General features: G+C 39.6%; 1 protein-coding gene across 1 annotated transcript in view; it reads right to left on the bottom strand.

The window, feature by feature from the left end:
* The window catches only part of PLCL1 (phospholipase C like 1 (inactive)), a 342,887-nt gene extending 322,545 nt beyond the window's left edge, over positions 1-20,342 (bottom strand). The window contains exon 1 of the mRNA XM_024757362.1: positions 19,808-20,342. Coding sequence (XP_024613130.1) covers positions 19,808-20,131 — 324 coding nt within the window. The 5' untranslated portion in view covers positions 20,132-20,342. The remainder of the gene's footprint in view (positions 1-19,807) is intronic.
* Between the last annotated feature and the right edge of the window lie 390 nt (positions 20,343-20,732).

The following is a 20,732-nucleotide window of genomic DNA, read 5'->3' as shown; positions in this document are numbered from 1 at the left end:
TGAGAGGAAGTGTTCTAATTTCATTCTTTTACATGTAGCTGTCCAGTTTTCCCATCCCCACTTATTGAAGAGGCTGCCTTTTCTCCATTGTATATTCTTGCCTCCTCTATCAAAGATAAGGTGACCATATGTGCTTAGGTTTATCGCTGGGCTTTCTATCCTGTTACATTGATCTACATTTCTATTTTTGTGCCAGTACCATATTTCCTTTTTTTTTTATTTTTGGCTGTGTTGGGTTTTCATTGCTGTGCGCAGGCTTTCCCTACTTGCAACAAGTGGGGGCTATTCTTCATTGAGGTGCACAGGCTTCTCATTGTGGTGGCTTCTCTTGTTGCGGAGCACAGGCTCTAGGCATGCGGGCTTAAGTAGTTGTGGCACTCGTGCTCAGTAGCTGTGACTCATGGGCTCTAGAGCGCAGGCTCAGTAGTTGTGGCGCATGGGCTTAGTTGCTCTGTTCCATGTGGGATCTGCCCTGCCCAGGAAGGGAACCTGTATCCCCTGCATTAGCAGCCAGATTCTTAACCACTGCACCACCAGGGAAGTCTCATAAAATACCGTCTTGATTACTGTAGCTTTGTAGTATAGTCTGAAGTCAGGGAGCCTGATTCCTCCAGCTCCATTTACCTTTCTCAAGATTGCTTTGGCTATTGGGGATCTTTTGTACCTCCATACATATTGTGAAACATTTTGTTCTAGTTCTGTGAAAAATGCCATTGGTAGTTTGCTAGGGATTGAATTGAATCTGTAGATTGCTTTGGGTAGTATAGTCATTTTCACAATAGTGATTCTTCCAATCCAAGAACATGGTATATATCTCCATCTGCTGTATCATCTTTAGTTTCTTTCCTCAGTGTCCTACAGTTTTCTGCATACAGGTCTTTTGTCTCCTTGGGTAGGCTTATTCCTATGTATTTTATTCTTTTTGTGGTAGTGGTAAAGGGGAGGGTTTCCTTAATTTCACTTTCAGATTTTTCATCATTAGTATATAGGAATACAAGAGACTTCTGTGCATTAATTTTGTATCCTGCTACTCTACCAAATTCATTGATTAGCTCTAGTAGTTTTCTGGTAGCATCTTTAGGATTCTCTATGTGTAGTACCATGTCATCTGTAAACAGTGACAGTTTTCCTTCTTTTCCAATTTGGATTTCTTTTATTTCTTTTTCTTCTCTGATTGCCATGGCTAAAACTTCCAAAACTATGTTGAATAATAGTGGTGAGAGTGGGCAACCTTGTCTTGTTCCTGATCTTAGTGGAAATGCTTTCAGTTTTTCACCATTGAGAATGATGTTTGCTGTGGGTTTGTCGTATATGGCCTTTATTATGTTGAGGTAGGTTCCCTCTATGCCCACTTCCTGGAGAGTTTTTATCATAAATGGGTGTTGAATTTTGTCAAAAGCTTTTTCTGCATCTATTGAGATGGTCATATGGTTTTTCTTCTTCCATTTATTAATATGGTGTATCACATTGATTGATTTGCATATATTGAAGAATCTTTACATCCCTGGCATAAATCCCACTGGATCATGGTTTATGATCCTTTTAATGTGTTGTTGGATTCTGTTTGCTAGTATTTTGTTGAGGATTTTTGTATCTATGTTCATCAGAGATATTGGCCTGTAGTTTTCTTTTTTTGTGACATCTTTGTCTGGTTTTGGTATCAGGGTGATGGTGGCCTCATAGAATGAGTTTGGAAGTGTTCCTCTGCTATACTGTGTAAGAGTTTGAGAAGGATAGGTGTTAGCTCTTCTCTAAATGTTTGATAGAATTCGCCTGTGAAGCCATCTGGTCCTGGGCTTTTGTTTGTTGGAAGATTTTTAATCACAATCTCAATTTCAGTGCTTGTGATTTGTCTGTTTATATTGTCTATTTCTTACTGTTTCAGTCTTGGAAGGTTGTACATTTCTAAGAATTTGTCCATTTCTTCCAGGTTGTCCATTTTATTGGCATAGAGTTGCTTTTAGTAATCTCTCATGATCCTTTGTATTTCTGCAGTGTCAGTTGTTACTTCTCCTTTTTCATTTCTAATTCTATTGATTTGAGTCTTCCCCCTTTTTTAATGATGAGTCTGGCTAATGGTTTATCAATTTTGTTTATCTTCTCAATGAACCACCTTTTAGTTTTTTTGATCTTTGCTATTGTTTCCTTCATTTCTTTTTCATTTATTTCTGATCTGTTCTTTATGATCTCTTTTCTTCTCCTGATTTTGGGTTTTCTTTTTGTTTTTCTTTCTCTAATTGCTTTAGGTGTAAGGTTAGGTTGTTTACTTGAGATGTATCTTGTTTCTTGAGGTAGGATTGTATTGCTATAAACTTCCCTCTTAGAACTGCTTTTGCTGCATCCCATAGGTTTTGGGTCATCGTGTTTTCATTGTCATTTGTTTCTAGGTATTTTTTGATTTCCTCTTTGATTTCTTCTGTGATCTCTTGGTTATTTAGTAGTGTACTGTTTAGCATCCATGTGTTTGTATTTTTTGCATATATTTTCCTGTAATTGATACCTAGTCTCATAGCACTGTTGTTGGAAAAGATACTTGATACAATCTCAATTTTCTTAAATTTACCAAGGCTTGATTTGTGACCCAAGATATGATCTATCCTGGGAAATGTTCCATGAGCACATAAGAAGAAAGTGTATTCTGTTGTTTTTGGATGGAATATCCTATAAATATCAATTAAGTTCATCTTGTTTAATGTGTCATTTAAAGCTTGTGTTTCCTTATTTATTTTCATTTTGGATGATTGTCCGTTGGTGAAAGTGGGGTGTTAAAGTCCCCTACTATGATTGTGTTACTGTCGATTTCCCCTTTTATGGTTGTTAGTATTTGCCTTATGTATTAAGGTGCTCCTATGTTGGGTGCATAAATATTTATAGTTGTTATATCTTCTTCTTGGATGGATCCCTTGATCATTATGTAGTGTCCTTCTTTGTCTCTTGTAATAGTCTTTACGTTAAAGTCTATTTTGTCTAAAATGAGAATTGCTACTCCAGCTTTCTTTTGATTTCCATTTGCATGGAATATCTTTTTCCGTCCCCTCACTTTCAGTCTGTAAGTGTCCCTAGGTCTGAAGTGGGTCTCTGTAGACAACATATATACAGGTTTTGTTTTTGTATCCATTCAGCAAGTCTATGTCTTTTGATTGGAGCATTTAATCCATTTACATTTAAGGTAATATCGATATGTATATTCCTATTACCATTTTCTTAATTGTTTTGGTTTTGTTTTTGTAGGCCTTTGCTTCTCTTGTGTTCCCTGCCTAGAGAAGCTCCTTTAGCATTTGTTGTAAAGCTGGTTTGGTGGTGCTGAATTCTCTTAACTTTTGCTTGTCTGTAAAGGTTTTAATTTCTCCATTGAATGTGAATGAGATCCTTGCTGGGGAGGGTAATCTTGGTTGTAGGTTTTTCCCTTTCATCACTTTAAATATATCCTGCCACTTCTTTCTGGCTTGCAGAGTTTCTGCTAAAGGGTAAGCTGTTAACCTTATGGGGATTCCCTCATATGTTATTTGCTGCTTTTCCCTTGCTGTATTTAGTATTTTTTATTTGTATTTAATTTTTGATAGTTTGATTAATATGTGTCTTGATGTGTTTCTCCTTGGATTTACCCTGTAAAGGACTCTCTGCACTTTCTGGACTTGATTGACTATTTCCTTTCCCGTGTTAGGGAAGTTTCAACTATAATCTCTTCAAATATTTTCTCAGACCCTTTTTCTCTTCTTATTCTGGGACCCTTAATGTTTGAATGTTGCTGTGTTTAATGTTGTCCCAGAGGTCTCTGAGACTGTCCTCAATTCTTTTCATTCTTTTTTCTTTATTCTGCTCTGCAATAGTTATTTCCACTATTTTATCTTCCAGGTTACTTATCTGTTCTTCTGCCTCAGTTATTGTGCTATTGATTCCTTCTAGAGAATTTTTAATTTCATTTATTGTGTTGTTCCTTATTGTGTGTTTGCTCTTTAGTTCTTCTAGGTCCTTGTTAAATGTTTCTTGTATTTTCTCCATTCTATTTCCAAGCTTTTGGATCATGTTTACTATCATTACTCTGAATTCTTTTTCAGGTAGACTGCTTATTTCCTCTTCATTTGTGTGGTTTGGTAGGTTTTTACCTTGCTCCTTCATCTGCTGCATATTTCTGTCTTCTCATTTTGTTTAACTTAATGTGTTTGGGGTCTCCTTTTCTCAGCCTGCAGGTTTGTAGTTCCCGTTGTTTTTGGTGTCTGCTACCAGTGGGTGAGGTTGACTCAGTGGCTTGTGTAGGCTTCCTGGTGGCAGGGAGTGGTGCCTGTGTTCTGATGGGTGGGGCTGGATCTTATCTTTCTGGTGGGCAGGGCCACCTCCAGTGATGTGTTTGGGGGTGTCTGTGACCTTATTATGATTTTAGGCAGCCTCTCTGCTAATGGGTGGGTTTTTGTTCCTGTCTTGCCAGTTGTTTGGCATGGGGTATCCAGCACTGGAGCTTGCTGGCTGTTGGGTGGAGCTGAGTCTTAGTATTGAGATGGAGATCTCTGGGAGAGCTCTTGCCAATTGATATTGCATGGGGCCAGGAGGTCTCTGGTGGTCTAATGTCCTGAATTTGGCTCTCCCACGTCAGAGGCTCAGGCCTGACACCAGGCCGGAGCACCAAGACCCTGTCAGCCACACAGCTATGTCTGTTTTAAATGTCAAGCCTGGTCAGCAGTTGCCAGGCAGCCAATCTCCAATCATTAAGTGTCAGCAGATAAGCCTCCACACGGTGGTTAAGAGACCAAGGCTTTTTTCCATCTTGTGCTCCACCATTTCTTCAAGTCCTCTTCTGAATGGTTTGCAACTGGAGAAGTGACACACAGCTCAATGTCCCCATTTTTAAAGAGCATTATACCCTCTCTTTTAGAGACCACAAACTGAGAGGTTTGAATGAGTTCTTCCTTTTAAGCAATTTACAATATAACAAGGAAAACAAATTTAAACACACAGTAAACCTGAGTCTGAGTCAGACATGATTTTTTTAATACTTTGAGTCAAGTTTTCATTCACATTTTGTTTATACTCACAAACTTTCCCAAAATGAGCCTAATTCCAGGAGAAAAAAAGGAGTCAGAAGTAATTAGCTGTGAGAGGTCTCTGTTTAATAAAAGCAAAGATTTAGTTGAATTGTAAAGGGAAATTGAAATGTGAAAGGTTTAGCTAAATTAATGAGAAAGCTATTTCTAATAGATGTCTTTATCAAGTTTTAAGTGTCCCTTAAGGCTGAGTAAATGCCAAGGTGGAGGTTATGGGAGCTTTTTCTAAAATTTCAATCAACTTGTAGCAAGAAAATGTTCATTATTATGAGATTTTTAGACAAGAGAATAATCAAAGCCGAGCACACAGCACTGTGTCATAAGCAGTAAGTACTTAAAAATCATTCACTGAACTGAGTTGAACTTTCACATATAGCTCACTCTTTTACTCTAGAATTTGAGGAAGTTGAAACCCATCTTTGCACAAACTTGACCCTCTAGCAAAACCTGTGCAATTGTCCTGTCAAGAAGGAGTAAAGAGGGTAACAATTAGAAACACTGCTGGTTGGTTTACAGAACTTTTTTGGTAGGGATGGGCAGGTTTGTTTTTTCTTTTTTAATAACTGACTATATCAATTAAAATCAAAGTTTCTGTGCATTTTCTTTGTAATGCTGCAAGAAATCAGAAAAAACAATGATAACCAATCTCTACAACTCCAAAGACCGTGAGCAGAGACAGTGGAGTTCCCATCACTTTAGAAAGGTGAACACCCCAACCCTAATCAGGTTATACACAACAGCCACAAGACAGGTTTTGCTCCATGACTCAAAGATACCACTCTCTTCAAAGTCCTCTGTGACCAAAATCTTAAGAATTATTTTTATTTAATGATTCCTTTATGTCTTTGAAAAGTCCTGACTGTTTGTACCTCAACACTAGTCTCAGATTTTATCTTTTCCATTTCCAAATTATAATAACTAACATTTATTGACTGCCTACTATGTGCTTAGCTTACTTAGCTAAGCACTCTACATGACTCCTCTCATTTAATCCTCCCAACCACCTTATGAGGTGGATTCTACTACAATAATGAAGCTGAAGGAAGGTCAAAGAGATTAAGCTACATGCCTGATATCACAGAGCTAGTAAATAGAGAATCGGGACTCCAACTCTGGCAGTCCAATTCTAGGGCCTACCCTTTTAATGGCAGTGCTATAGTACCTCCTAGACTTAGCACCAAATTCTGGAAACTTCTAATCATTCTCTTAATCCCAATTTATCTCCATTGTTTCACAAAGCTATTAAGAAAATCTTAACTACTATTTTTTTTTTACCAATTACGCCCCTATTTAAGAAAAATACAATGTCTTTATATATCATATTAAACTGAATGCCACTGCCATATCAAGCTTGGCTCCATTCAACCCATCAGATCCTGCCAAATTCAGAAGCACAGCATCTGGAACACAAAGACAACTTGCTGAACTGCTGTCAATGGAACATGTTGGGGTTTTTTTTCCCCAGAAAGAAAATTCCCCTGATGATTATATTCATAGAAATACAGCCTCCAGAAAAATGGAGGTAAAACAGTCCACTATAGTGGACCACAGTGCCCCTAGTATTGTAACCAATGTTGTAATCTAGGAACAACATTTTAAACGGAACACTGCCAAATCAGGACATACCACTTATTTGCTATGTGAATCTGAGCACGTTATTTAACCTGCCTGTCCCTCAATCTCCTCATCTGTGAAAATAGGGTAGATATCCACCACGTCATAAACCTAGTGAGAATTATATTAGTTAATACATGTAAAGTGCTTAGAACAGTGTCTAGTATATGGTAAGCACTCAATAAATGTCAGGGGTCACTACTATGGTGGGAGTGTGGGAGGAGACATCCATATAACTCCCTTCAACTATGTCAAGAGTTGTCACATGAGTATTTCACTTACTCTTTCTAGCTCCTGAGGGAGAAATCGGACTGACTAGGAAATGCATCAGAGAAGAATTGGATTTGGGCTCAACATAAGAATTTTTCAAACAACAAAAGCAGCCTGAAAATGGAATTGGCTCCCTTGTAAGAAAGGGAGCTCCTTGCTGACTAAAGGCCACTATCCCCACATCTACAGAGGCTCCTATTCTAGTGCAGTTATGCACCTGACACCCTCCAAATGCTCACCTAAGACAGTCCATCAGATTCCTTCCCACCACGTATGGTACACGGTAGTTACTCTAGATATCCTGGATTGTCCTTGTTTGGGGTTTCTCTGTATTTCACATATGGTATGAATTTGCAAGTCAGGATGCAAAGTGTGGTTCATGCCTGTGAAACATAATTTTGAAGTTAACTGGTTCATACAGGTATTGGAATAGGACCTAATAGCACATGAGCCATATTCTCATCAGTAGCCCTAACCAGATCAAACAGTGGGAACCTAAAAACATATCAGAGTCATGTTTAACTCCCTCAAGTCACAAAATACTTTGATTCCTTCTCCAGTTAAGAATATATTCTGTGACTAACTATTTTAACCTTAACAAAACTTACAGTCTCTTTTTCTTCATTTTACTAATAAGAATCTCCTAAACTTTAAGCTGAGCACATAACTACCTAGATAGAGACTACATTTCCCAGCTGGGTATACCTATATTGCTAACAGGCCAATGGGATAAAAGTAGAAGTGATATGTGCAACTTACAGGTAACTTCCTTAAAAGCAAACTGCTTGCCCCCTACCTTCTTTTTCCCCCTTCCTATGGCACAGCAGGGGGATGTGGTAGTGGGCCAGTTTAATCAAAGGGACAAAACAACATCCTAAAGGATAGCCAAAAGGAAGACAAAAGGAAACTGTATCCCTGAATTACTTTATGTATCAGAGCCACTTACCTGATTCAGAAGAAACAGCCTAGTTATGGAATGTTACTTATTAGAGAAATAAACTTCTATCTTGTTCAAGAAAACATGTTTCGTAGAGCAACTTAGCTTCCCAATAAATGCAAGTATTTATAAATATGGAGAATGAACTCCCTCATTCCAAAGCCTCAGAGATTTGTGTATAAATATTCTCAGCTAAATTCCTCTTTTAATAAAGACTTTTAATAGTGAAAGTTAAAATTCTGATGTAGGTCGAGCCAGCCATCTAAAGCAAACAATGCTTTTGTTGTACCACCAATGATACACTTCTGGAAGATAGAAACAGAATAGTTTATGAAGGAAAACACCCAAATTATAAAAGAAGAAGAGCGCTTGAAGAAAACTACAAAGACAGTCCCTCGAGGGTCATAGTACCAAGATCCTTATAGGAACAAGACAAATAATCTACCTTAGTCATCTACTTTAAATCCTTTAAATGTTTAAAAATGTTTTAAAATGTTCAAGTCATTTTCAACTGTCAAAACTGGAACCATGAATAAGAGTTCAGAAGGATCTAAGACATAATCAGATAAACACAAAGTTGAGCTTTTATGTCCATAAAAAGCCTCAGAGCAATGTTTTGTACCTTGTAAGAAAGCAGATTTTTTCAAAGAAAATAACATATTAGGCATAGTTGTTAAAGGATGTAAGTCACAGTTTGGTTTCTCCAGACTTTTCTTGAAGTTCAGAACAACAAAAGTATCTGGAGGAAAGTTTTCATTTTATCTAAATAACTATCTAATATCCACATCCAGGATTTTTTAAAATTATGATTCCAACTTTTTAAATTTTATTTAATGCCACTAAACCCACCCCATCCTCAGTTGATCCCAATGTCAGTGGAGAATGCTATTTCCCTCTTCTGGCTTTTAACACGCTTTACACAATGGAAAATATTCCATAAGCTGGTCTTACTATCCATGAAACCGGACAGTAGTTCATTCTCTATGATGTGGGCTTGCCTGGAAATTACTCTTTAATATATGCACCACTGAGGAAACTGTGGGCTTTATTCTTATTTTAACATCTTGCATTGCCATACAGGCTGGAAACTCCTTTCCTCTGACAATACATACAGGAACACAGGTAATGACCCCGGTAAGTGTGTGTTTTGTGTATGGCCGTTATGAGTAGCTTCCACAATATGATTCTTCTAATGAAACTTATTCAATCAAGTTGAAAGCTGGTAAAATAAATAATTGATCTTACACACTAGCCACCAGGATTCATCAAAATACCTCTCAAAGAAAAAAAAAGGAAGACCCACATCTTTAACCACAAAAAAATCTTCCTCTGTCTGGAACATCATCTCTTCTTTCCAATTATAATTTATAAAGTTTTACACTTTTAACAGTGAAGACAGTAGAGGATATCTGCCCAAAACAGATCAGCTGAATCAATTTTCCCACAGAGTTTTCAGAAGTACTTTCTACTCAGAACCAAATCAAATGCACAAGAATGTTGTGAGAACCTGAAAGTCATTCTTCAGTTCTTGTGAAGGATATACTAAGAATAAAATCCAGAAATCTGAATCTCCTTCTTTTTAAATCTTATGAAGTTGAGGTCATAAAAAGTTGAAAGATGTTGGTACCAGTTCTCCACCAATTTGCTTTATGATTTGTGGAAGTCAGTAATCCCCCTAAGTCTCAGTTTCCAAATCCGTAAAGAGGTAGATTCAACTATTATGAGGTAAACTCTAAGGATATTTTAGTTTAATTTTCTATTAAAGCTCTATATATTAATGTATAAAAAGTATATCATGTAAAAATGCAGATGCAGTTAGAAATGAAATGTTCACAAAATCCATAAACTAATTGTTTTTTATTAACACTACTATCAAAATCCTAAATCTTAATCCAGTGGACTGTTCATATTGGTAACAAATTATATTTGTATTTAAAGAATCTAATAAAATTCATCTGGAATGGGAAAAAAAATCATCACTACAATAATGACCTAGTTCTAAAACCAGGATATGATAGAATAATGGTATCCAAAGATCTTTATGTCCTATTCCCCAGAACCGGTGAATATGTTAGGTTCCATGGCAAAGGGGAATTAAGATTACTAATCAACTGACTTTAAAATAGGAAGATTATCTTGGATTATCTGGGTGAACCCAATGTAATCAAAAGTATCCTTAAATATGGAAGAGGGAGACAGAAGATTTAGAATGGGGCAGGGTAAAAACTAAAAGTTAAAGGTGGTGTGAGACGAGAAAGACCCCACTGGCTGTTGCTGGACTTTGAAAACAGAAGGGGCCGTGATCCAAAGAATGCAGCAGATTCTAGAAGCTGAAAGGGGCAAGAAAAAGGATTTTCCCCTAGAACCTCCAAAAAGGAACACGACCCTGCCAATACCTTGATTTTAGCGAAGCGAGACACATTTCAGACTACAGACCTCTAGAACTGTAAGATAATAAGTTTATGTTTGAAGACACTATGATAATTTGTCAAAGCAACAATAGAAAACTAACATTTAGGGTTTCTAAAATGTAGGTTTTGAAGAGTAAGAAACCTAAACCTGCAATCTAGAAGGTATGCCAAAACAATCCCCTCAAATCTACTGTTGTTTCTTAGATCCTTCTGACCTTCAACTGAAATATGTGTCCCTAGCACAGTAGATGTGGTTGTTGCTTTCACTGCAGAACAATACAGGGTTGAACCACCTTAACTTAGTTTTAACACTGGCCCCATGCAACCAGATCAATGTATTCTTAAATCATTGTTTGTTTTTTGGAAATTTGGGATACTGGGGTTGCAGGTTTGAGGGATAAAGAAAATAGGGAGGAAAAAATTCTGCCCTCCCACACCCCTACCCCACCAAAGACACACAGACTTAATATCTGTGAGACCTGGAACAAGTTTCTCTACCTCACAGAGCCTTGGCTTCCTTTTCTGTAAGGTTGAAATGATAACCATAGCTATGTCTTGCCAGACTCTTGTAAGAATTAAAAATAATGTAAGATCTTGACAATGTTCGTGCCTGTTATTATTCTATACCATGAAATTGTAAAAGAAGCCTCCATAACCTATCCATGGTGTCATAAACAATCTCTCTAGTGGCTCCCTGGAAGAATGGGAGAGATGGTGGACCATCTCTCCCATCCTTCTCCCATTCTTAGACATGCTTGGTAAGTGAAGGGGTAGAATTAGAGAACGATCTCAAGCTCTCCAATTCTATGATAATGTAATTGGATAATTAAGCAGTCTTAAGTTGCTGGAGTACAAACAAGTGAGTTTTATATTTCCCACAACTGCTCCCTCCCAACTATACCATCTCAGATCCCCTTGCCCCTGGGTACTCCAGTTACCACTAATAACTGAACTCACTCAGATTCCACAGTGTTTCAGTCTCTTTCAGTTATTAGAAGAGTTCTTTCAAGTCCTTAAAAACTCTTCCCTATTCATTTTAAAACTTCAATCTCATGTTCAATTCAAGGTCCTCTTTCCATCCCATAGCCCCCAAAGCAAGCTAAAATGGTGGTGGCAGTTGCCGTGGCTGGGGGTAGGTCTAGTCTACCCGCTTCTCTCTTTCTCTTCCTCCCTACACTTCCCTTCTAGGGTTGGGCTGGAGGAGGCATAGGAAAGGCCACAGTGTCCCCGTAGATGGCATCATAGGGATGTTGAAGGCCCCACTGGGTTGGCTTTCTCTGCTCCTCAGGTTAACACTGAACTTACTGTTGGTTCTCTCTGTGAGGCAGGCATGCAAATGCTGACTCTGAGTGGAGTTGATCATTCTCGATAGTGCCCTTCTTCCTGCATATTCATCATATTGGTTTTAGAGATCTGCCTTGGACACTGACCTCTTCCTCCCACCACTTACCCAGCCCCTGTCCCAGCCTCTTGTTACTAGAGTCCCTATGCTCAAATGGGTTCTTTGGGTGGGGCACAGCAAGATGCCTGGCCATCTTCCTCCACAATCAGGATGGCATCAGGGCTCTGATGGTCTGGTAATTCAGTATCTTCCAGAGGAGATGAGCATCAGTCCCAACTTACAGGGAGACTTGGTGGAGAGGGGAACTGTTCCATGCCACCACCATTACCTGCCCAATCTTTACACATGATTCTCTAGAGTCCTTTCTCTCTCAACTTCAGAAAGGGTCATGAGATCTTCCACCCAAAATAAGGAAAGTGGAAGGGAAAGGCTCTCTTCAGAAACCATAACCCTCTTCCAAGGTTACCTCCTCCCTCAAAGTCCTCCCCTTATTTAGCCTGGGGAAAAGGGGTGGACAAGAGCAGTAGTAAAGGCTGCCTCTCCATAAGACTGGAAATGGTGGCTGAACACAACAGTTCACGGTCCCCTGAGTCTATGGAATCTTAGAGTCTTTTGTTTTAAGCTGTGATGACTAATTCTAGCACTCACAACTACTTCCATCCTGTTACACCAACTGCTATGATATCTTGTTTACCAGAAGCCATTTCTCTGTATTGGTGACCCTGTCATGCTAAGGGTGCAACTATGAAGAATTTCCTTGGACTTTCTTAGGGCTAGGGCTAGAAAAACAGAAAAATAGACAAAACTTGTCTTTAAGGCCATGCATTCCCACCAACAAACTAGACCAGTCCTTCTTAGATCCTTCCCAGGAATCTCTAGGCTCAAAGGGCCCTAAGCTGAGTATTCACTATTAGGTGTGTTAAGGTGTGAGGTGTTAATTAGTTAAAAGACTCTCCAGAAGAACCAAAAAGCCATCAAAATCCCCAAAATTTGAATTCCCAAATGTACAACTTCCGGCAGAATGATCTAGGTAGAGAGCTATTTGTTGAAGCATTACTTTTTCCATTTATAAACATGGGCCCATCCAACTCCATTCTCTTTAGCGCACATTGATCCTCTTTCTCTTCTCCCCAAACCACAAAAATCTCAACTTCTGATCAAACTTTTCTGAGTTTGGCTAACATTCCTGAGTGTGGCTTCTCATAGCCCACACAGTTACTTTCATAAAAAACATGTCTTGGGATAAAGACCATCATCCCAGCTGTAGGACATAAAGCTGGGGGAAAAAAGGTCACCTGCTATTGAGGCTTCTGACTTCTAATGTGTCTAGCATTAAGTGTGTACACACATACATACGACTGCATTTATCACAAAACCAGGTTGATTCCATACTAACTGAACATGAGAAGGTATTAGGAAAAATATTTCTTGTAAATTTCAGATGTTTGGGGAAAGCTTTATTGTTTTTTCCAAAAGAAAAAATTCCACTTTAAGAGAATGTGACTAAACACCTTATTGTGCAAATGCTGCGATAGAAAAAAGAGAGAGAGAGAGAGAGAGAGAGAAGAGAAAGAAAAAGCCAAAGTCCTGTGCCCTATCAATAATTTAATATAATGGCAGAGAGTTAATTAAACCTGACATATGAGGAGTGTTTCAACAAGAGAGTTGACTGTGCCTTTAACACCTGGCCAGTCTCCAAGTGATGGGGACAAACCTCTGGGTATGATTTGGCCATGGTACTGTATCTCTGCATAGCAGAATGGACTCACTACCATCAACACAATAAAGTAGCCACAAGCACAGTAATTTCATGACATACTCACATATTTAAATTTCCCTTTTTTTTTTTTGGAACTTCCACTCCCCAAAAAAGGAAGTAAATGATTAAACAGACTTTCAGTTTAATGGAATTCCTCAGATATTCCTCATATGTGTGATGAACTCACCTACCTCAAATGTAATTAAGAAGAAATATTAATAATAAAGCATCATATCCACTACCACTTATCAAAATTCCAACTTCCTTGGATTAGAAACTCAGATACTCCTTACTGATTTACTGATGCTGGAAGACAAAACTATCAAACTATAAAATAAATCATATCAGTTTGCATTGATTAAGTAACAGTCCATCCTTAGCCTGTGTAATTTACAGCAAAGTTGGATCATAAATTCTTGCTACATAGTAAAGATGCTAATTCTGATAAAAGAGTAAAAATGTACTAAGAGGACTTCCAGTCGTCTCAAGGGAAAGTAGTGTACGATATTATTGTAAAGTCATGGGTATTTTACATGAAAGGTTAAGAAGCTAAAAAAACATAATCAAAGAATCCTTATCAGAGTTTCCCGAAGTTGTTTTCAGAATTGCTTCTTTTCGATTTGTCAGCTAAACTTAGTTTTTAAGGTAGCTATATAATGTCTGCTATTTCATGCATACTAGCTAAGGTTTAAATCAATATTATTTAAGAGGATGTACAGCATAAAGATTAAAAGCAACCTCTGGAGCTAGACCATTTGGGTCCATTTCCTGGCTCTGCATTTACTAGCTGTGTGACCTTAGGCAAGTCATATCTCTCCAACTGTAAAAAGGGAAATAACAATTAAAAATACTAAACTCATATGGTTATTGTGAGGATTGAGTGAATTAATACACATTAACTGAACAATGCCAGACTCATAATACAACTTATATAAGCATTTGCTATAAGAAAATTTCTCAATAGGAAAATCTCTGCAAGATGTACTAGGTGTTTTATCTATTAGATTAAACATCAAAATAAGCATTTAATTATTAATAACATATCTAAATGTATAATAATTATAGCATGGAATCAATAATTCCAAAGTATTTCAAAAGGGGAGTTCACTAAATGCTGAAGATGTCTTTGCATCTTGCATGTCAGTCTCCAGGGGGGAGCACAGACTCTGCTAACCTTCATCCCCCACTTCTGCCCCTACTACCGCCTCCAAAAATTAGTCATGATAAATGGTTACAAGAATGCAAGTTCAAGGACATTGATAGACTCTGTTTTGTGGAGGTGAAGTTTTCAAAGGAGATAAAGGTCAGAGTGCACATGGCGTGGTATCCTCTTTCTCCCCTCACCCAACAACGTGCTGACCTGAAGGGGAGCAGAGCAAGGCAGTTTACACTCACTCTTCCCACACAGTTGCCCTTTTCCTGAGCCAGACCCTAACCCAGCCTGAGCCAAGGGAGGTTTGGAGGGGAAACACATTCTCCTCCTGCTGACTCCTTATTCTTTAGCCCGATGGGGTGAGCTCCTGAGCAGCCCACCCTCATCATCAGCTGTCAGATCTGAGATGAAAGATATGGGCTTTAAGAACACAGGCTACTTGGCCTGCTTTGGTTTGAAATCACTTGAGCCTCAGAGAAAAGTACCTACAACATGATCAGGTCCAGCTTTCTAGAGTTCTGTCTTGTAATCTTGGTCCCAGCTAACAGTAAAGGGGGTTTTTTGTTTGTTTGGCTTTTGTCTCTTTTTTACTTCCTTGTGCTTTTATCTTCCTCAACATCTCACAGGGAAGGTGTTCTGTATATAATCTATCATTTCTAACCATTACATAGTACTATACAATGATACAAGTGTCCCTCCTTATACATACTGCCTGAGCTTAGTCTAGTATAGATTTAGCACCTGTTAACAGGCTTTTGAACAAGTCAGTGTGAAAGAGTTAAGAAAGCAGACATTATCTTTCAAAGATTTTAAACTTTTGAATACAAAGTTGTGTGGTTAAGGAAAAACACAATATCCTTGCCAGTAACAGGTATCACAAATTCACAAATACAAATTAAGAAATCTTTAGGAACTAAGCACACTTACTAAAATAGTTTAATTGTTATGTTGTTTTGTTTTGGATGGATTATATTGTTTTCAAAATTAACTTGCCTTTCTTCTTCCTGGAGTGATAATGATAATATGAATATGATTCTTTTCTACTCACAATGTACAATCCTACTTATCTCAAAATAATGCTAGTTTAATCTGCCAAGCTGCTCTACCTTTTAAAATACAGTACAGGCCTAACAAAATGACCAAAGACAAAAGGAACAGCAATCCCTTTCTAGAGTCATCCATTTCCAGGTGTTCTGAATTGGAGAGGTGGAGCTGAGACAAGATAGTTTACCCACAAGCCTGGGAGCCGAAGAATATGCCACGTTCTTAGATGTTCATGTTGTTTCTAACCTAAAAAAGTATTCATGGATTATGGGCTTTCTGCATCTGAGAATCAGCATGTTAAGCAGACATGGGTATGAATCCTGACTCCACATTGCATCAGTAGCTGTCCATGCCTCCCTTCTCTACTTTAAAGAGTTTGCTATGAGGATTGATTATAATGTATGAAAGCTCCTAGTTTAGTACTTGACTCATAGTAGGCAGCATTTCATAAAAGTGAATAAAAGTTCCCTTGCCCGTTTGAGGAGAGCCATAATTTTTACATGGGTCAACAGGTACCCAAGGTGCATTTTTGAGGCTGCAGCTCAGAAACTCACTACACCAGCCCCACAATGAACATAACAGAATGAGACTGGCCATAATATAAAATAAGAGACATGAACAACATGGAAGTCACTACTCCACGTCTCAGCACCTCATTTCCAACTCCTATCTTCATCCCACACACCTATGTCCATGGGATCCAAGTGATAATTTCTTCTCAAGAATTCGTACTGAAGTAGAATCAAAAGGAAATCGAAAAAAGTAGAATTCTTCAATACATTACATATAGTGGGAGCCAAATCAACTGCTTTTTTTTTCTTTGGTCGCACAGTATGTGGGATCTCAGTTCCCCAGCCAGGGATCATACCCGTGCCCCCTGCATTGGAAGTGCAGCGTCTTAACCACTGGACGGCCAGGGGAGTCCCACAACTGCTCTTTTATATCTCAATTCCTGCCATCTGGCATAAGGAATAAGCTACACTGCTTTCTGTTTCCAAAAATTTCTATTATAGAGTTATAGAGCTGTAAACTATAATCTAAATGTTAAATATTTTAAATGTATAAACTTGATATCAAGTACCAGATAGTTAAATGGTCTAATTCCTTAAGTAGAAATATATTTGAACCTACAACAGTACATAATTTTTAGATATTATCAACCTTGCATGTAACTAACTTGTCATGAAGAAGCAATTTTAAACCACAAGTCATGAAGAAGCAATTAAGATGGAGTCTATTGCAATATTGTGGTATATAACAATGCACTTACCAAAAAACATGCAACATTTATCAACGTCAATGCTGTCCAAAAGCTCACACAGAAAAACACAGGGAAAAAATGGACAGGTTAAAGAGAACCTAGTTTAACTCTCACATTAAATTTTTTAAAATTTAGGACTGGGCATATAAGGGAAGAAACATAATTATAGTAGAAAGAAGACTTTCCAAAGATGTGTAAAGATAAATGCTATTGTTTTCATCAGCTCAGAATGAAATTGTTTTCTCAACTAAACACATATTTTCGCAAATTAGGGAGGGCAAATTTACTGAAAACATTCCTTTTATTAATATACAAGACAGTCTGTTTTGTGGCATGATAGAGGAATGCACTATTCTGATTTATCTAATATCCATGTTTATAGAGAATTAGCAGTCAAACAATTAGACTAGAAACAATACCTAAATTGAGCTGAAAATAATTTGATATTTGATGATTCACAATTTTTCAGTGGCTCAGAGTTATGATCATGAATATCAATTATCCCTGTACTGAGGCTGTTTGGAACAGCATTTAATAGTTTGATTAATATAAAATGTACTAGAGCCTTTCTTTTTTGTGTATGTTTCAGTGCCAAATAAAAAGAACTCTTGGCAAAACTATGAAGAATGCAATCTTTTCTCAATACAGAACATGTGCTACTTATTTCTTATATGATCTAGACCTTTTTTAGAAATTCTCATTTCTACTATGCTAAAGTGAACAAACCATGGGGCAGCAGATTCAAGATGTCAACAGAAAGGTCCTTGATCTCAGAGAGGGAGTGGCACAGAGTCCACCAACTGCCTCTTTCCCCACTGTAAGATAATGAAGGGCTCTGGGAATAGACCCCAAGGACCGCTACCCACCAATGACCTACCAGGTTATCCTTGAAGATTAACAGACCCACCACAATGACCTTAGACAACCCTCTAGACATCAAAATGTTTGGAGCAAATCTGAAGATATGAGGCCTGTAAACTCTAGAGAAACTTTATTACATAAGTCAGCAGCATCAGTAGTTCACCACAGATAAGTACAGATACATATGCTTATATATACATGGAATATTACTGGAAGGATACACAAGAAAGTGTTAACAGCTATGGGGGTGGACCATGTAAGTGGGAATGTGGAGTGGCTGGGAGTTTTCCCTTCAAACTCCTTTGCAACACTTGTTTCTATCATATGCATATATTACTTTTTCAATAAGAGTTAGTTTAAGATAATAATAATAATTCACTTCATTTTCTGGTATCTTTAATTTTAAAGGTCATTTATTAAATATTTATTTTACTATTAAATAGGGAAAGAATCAAGCTGCTACTCTGTTGTCTCCCTCCTTTTTTGTCACAAAAAGAAACTTCAAAACAACAGAGGCATCATTACTTAGCAAGGACTCTTCTGAGAATATCAATCAGCACATAACTAAAATTTAAAAATTGCAAACTTAGCTGCAAGAATTTGTATATTCCTTTATGCTCTGTTACTTTCATTTTTTACAACACAACAAAAAAGCCCACTGCTTTTTATGATGGTATATTTTAAACTATCTTGAGGCTCTTGTTTTCACACAACACGTGTAGTGTCTATATCTTAGATTCCAAAATGTGTGCTATCTAATTGTGATGTTTTTTTAAGATTCAAAACAATATGCTTTCTGACCTGTGGGTTAAAAGGAAAAAAAGTGATCATTTCCTTTTTATCCAAATTCACACCCAGAATAGAACACTTCTTTTCACATAATCTGAAAGTCACAAAATAACAGAAACTACTACAAGTCATTTGTAACTACCACCCACTCTTCTTTTAATATAGAAATCTCCCTGTGTGGCTTTAAACTTCCATGTGTCAGTACTGGGGAAAAGCCTAGACTATACTTGGAGCTGGATGGATGGACTAGGGGAGCAGTCCACCCACACCGGCACTAGGAGCTCCAGTTTAGAGCCTGAGAAAGAGACACGTATTATGTGGTGTATACACAGCTTAAACTTGAGCAAGGGTTTTTAATGTATTAACACAAGTACATTGAATAGTAAGTAGTTCCAAGTCCATCCTTCATTATCATCTTTGGCTTACTTTTACATGGAAGTAGTTTCATACTGACTGTTCTACCAAGATCGGTTTTAACGTCACGTACCGAAGATTACCCACATGCATTTATGCTAAAAGGCCCTTTTCCAAAGCCCGTGGAAGGGTTCTGACTTCCAGGGGACCTTATCCCGATGTCATGCAACCAAGATGAAATCTCAAACAGGAAACAAGCCCCAAGTGGAAGGAAGATGGATGGAGAGAAACCCTGACTGGTAGTTGAGGGGTCGAGAAGCGTTTTCCCTGCATGTGGTGGTAACCACAAGGACCCGGGGTGCTGCTTGGTGGATTGGCTGCTTTTCGGTTGCGCTCTCTGCAGCGCGGAAACTCTGGGCTCCAACATCGCTCTTTACTTTGCTGCAGGGGCCACTGAAAACTCTGCCTGCCTACGGGGAAAGCTCACGCTTCGTGAGATCTCAGGACAGTTTGAGTCTCGAGGGTTTGGGGTTTTTTGTTTTGTTTTGTTTTGCTTCACTTGAGGGTAAACTGTGCATTTCCTTTACTGTGCGGCAAAAGCTAACTTCTCGTTGGAGAGCAGTGCACAACCATCCCGCGGGTCTGCATTTATATTGAGTCCTCCCTTCCTCCGCATATCAACGGCTTAGCGAAACTTTCAGAGAAGATGAGGAGAAGCATCCATCAAAACGCAAAGACGCACAGCGGAACTTTTCCTCCTCTGTCAAGAAAAAAGTCACTTCTGCTTCTCACAGCCAAGAACTGAGTCTGGGAACCTCCGGACAAGGAAGGAAGGTTCGGTAATGAAGGCGATGGGAGAAAACAATGCTAAGCCTGCGTGGCCTCCGGACACCATACATCCTGCCCCGGCCCGTGACCCATCCACGGTCCACCATCCACACCCACGCTCCCGGGGCCGCGCGGCCTCGCTTACCTTGATGATGCTGCTGCGCCGGGGGGTCGCCCGCGCAGCCTCCAGGAGGCCGGCCTCGCTGTCCGCCGGGGCCCCGGCAGCGATGGGCAGCGCGACTCCGCTGCGACGGTCCCTCCACTGGCCCCCAGGGGCCGCCGCCACGCCGTCCCCGGAGGCGGCGTCCGGGCCCACTCGGGGGTCGTCTTCGCTCCCGGCCGCGTCTGTCGGCCCTGTACCCTCCCTGCTGGCTGCGCCCTCGGCCATAGCCGAGCGCGTTTCGGGCTCCCCGGGGGGAGGCGGCACGCCCGGCAGCGGAGTCCAGCCGCTGGGCACGGGTGCGCTCATGCACCGGGAGGCGACCGCGCCAGACTTTGTTTCACCGCCCGGTGGCTGCGGCGGTGGCGGCAACTTTCTGGAGAGGAGACATCGCTCGAGTAAAGACGTCCGCGGGCTTTGATCCAGGAGGCCGGCAGTCCTTGGGGGGACCGCGGCGGGAGTGAGATGTGAGCGGCAGGGAGAAGGAGAGGCGAAAAGGAGAGGGAGGTGTCCGAAACGTGATGCATCCACCACTCAGCTCTGTTGTGACAGGGAGGGAAGGACTTGTTTTGACAGCCCGTGGGGATTGGCAGGCGTCTGGGCCTCTTAGGAGCCTCGCCTCGCCGAGGGGGGGGGTCGGCCCGACCAATCCCCACTAGGGAGGGGTGTGCCCAAGCGCGAAGAATGGAATGTGTTGTCTAACCCGGAGCCGACCCAGACGGGCTTGTGTACTCGAGTGGGGTGTGAGAGCGCGCGTGTGCGCACCCGGAGGCGCTCCGTGTGTATTTTGGGAAGTTTAGATGTTCGAAACGAACCTGAAGTTGCAACAAAATCCGGGGATGGGACAGAGGCGGGGGAAAGGAAACCTTCGTTTGCAAAGCAAAGCAATTTGGAGGAAATGGGGTGTTGA

This window comes from Neophocaena asiaeorientalis, unplaced genomic scaffold (genome assembly GCF_003031525.2).
Source record: "Neophocaena asiaeorientalis asiaeorientalis breed wild unplaced genomic scaffold, Neophocaena_asiaeorientalis_V1.1 scaffold246, whole genome shotgun sequence".
Lineage (NCBI taxonomy): Eukaryota > Metazoa > Chordata > Mammalia > Artiodactyla > Phocoenidae > Neophocaena > Neophocaena asiaeorientalis.
Note: the sequence above shows the minus strand (reverse complement) of the source record. Positions and strands in the feature narration are given on the sequence as shown.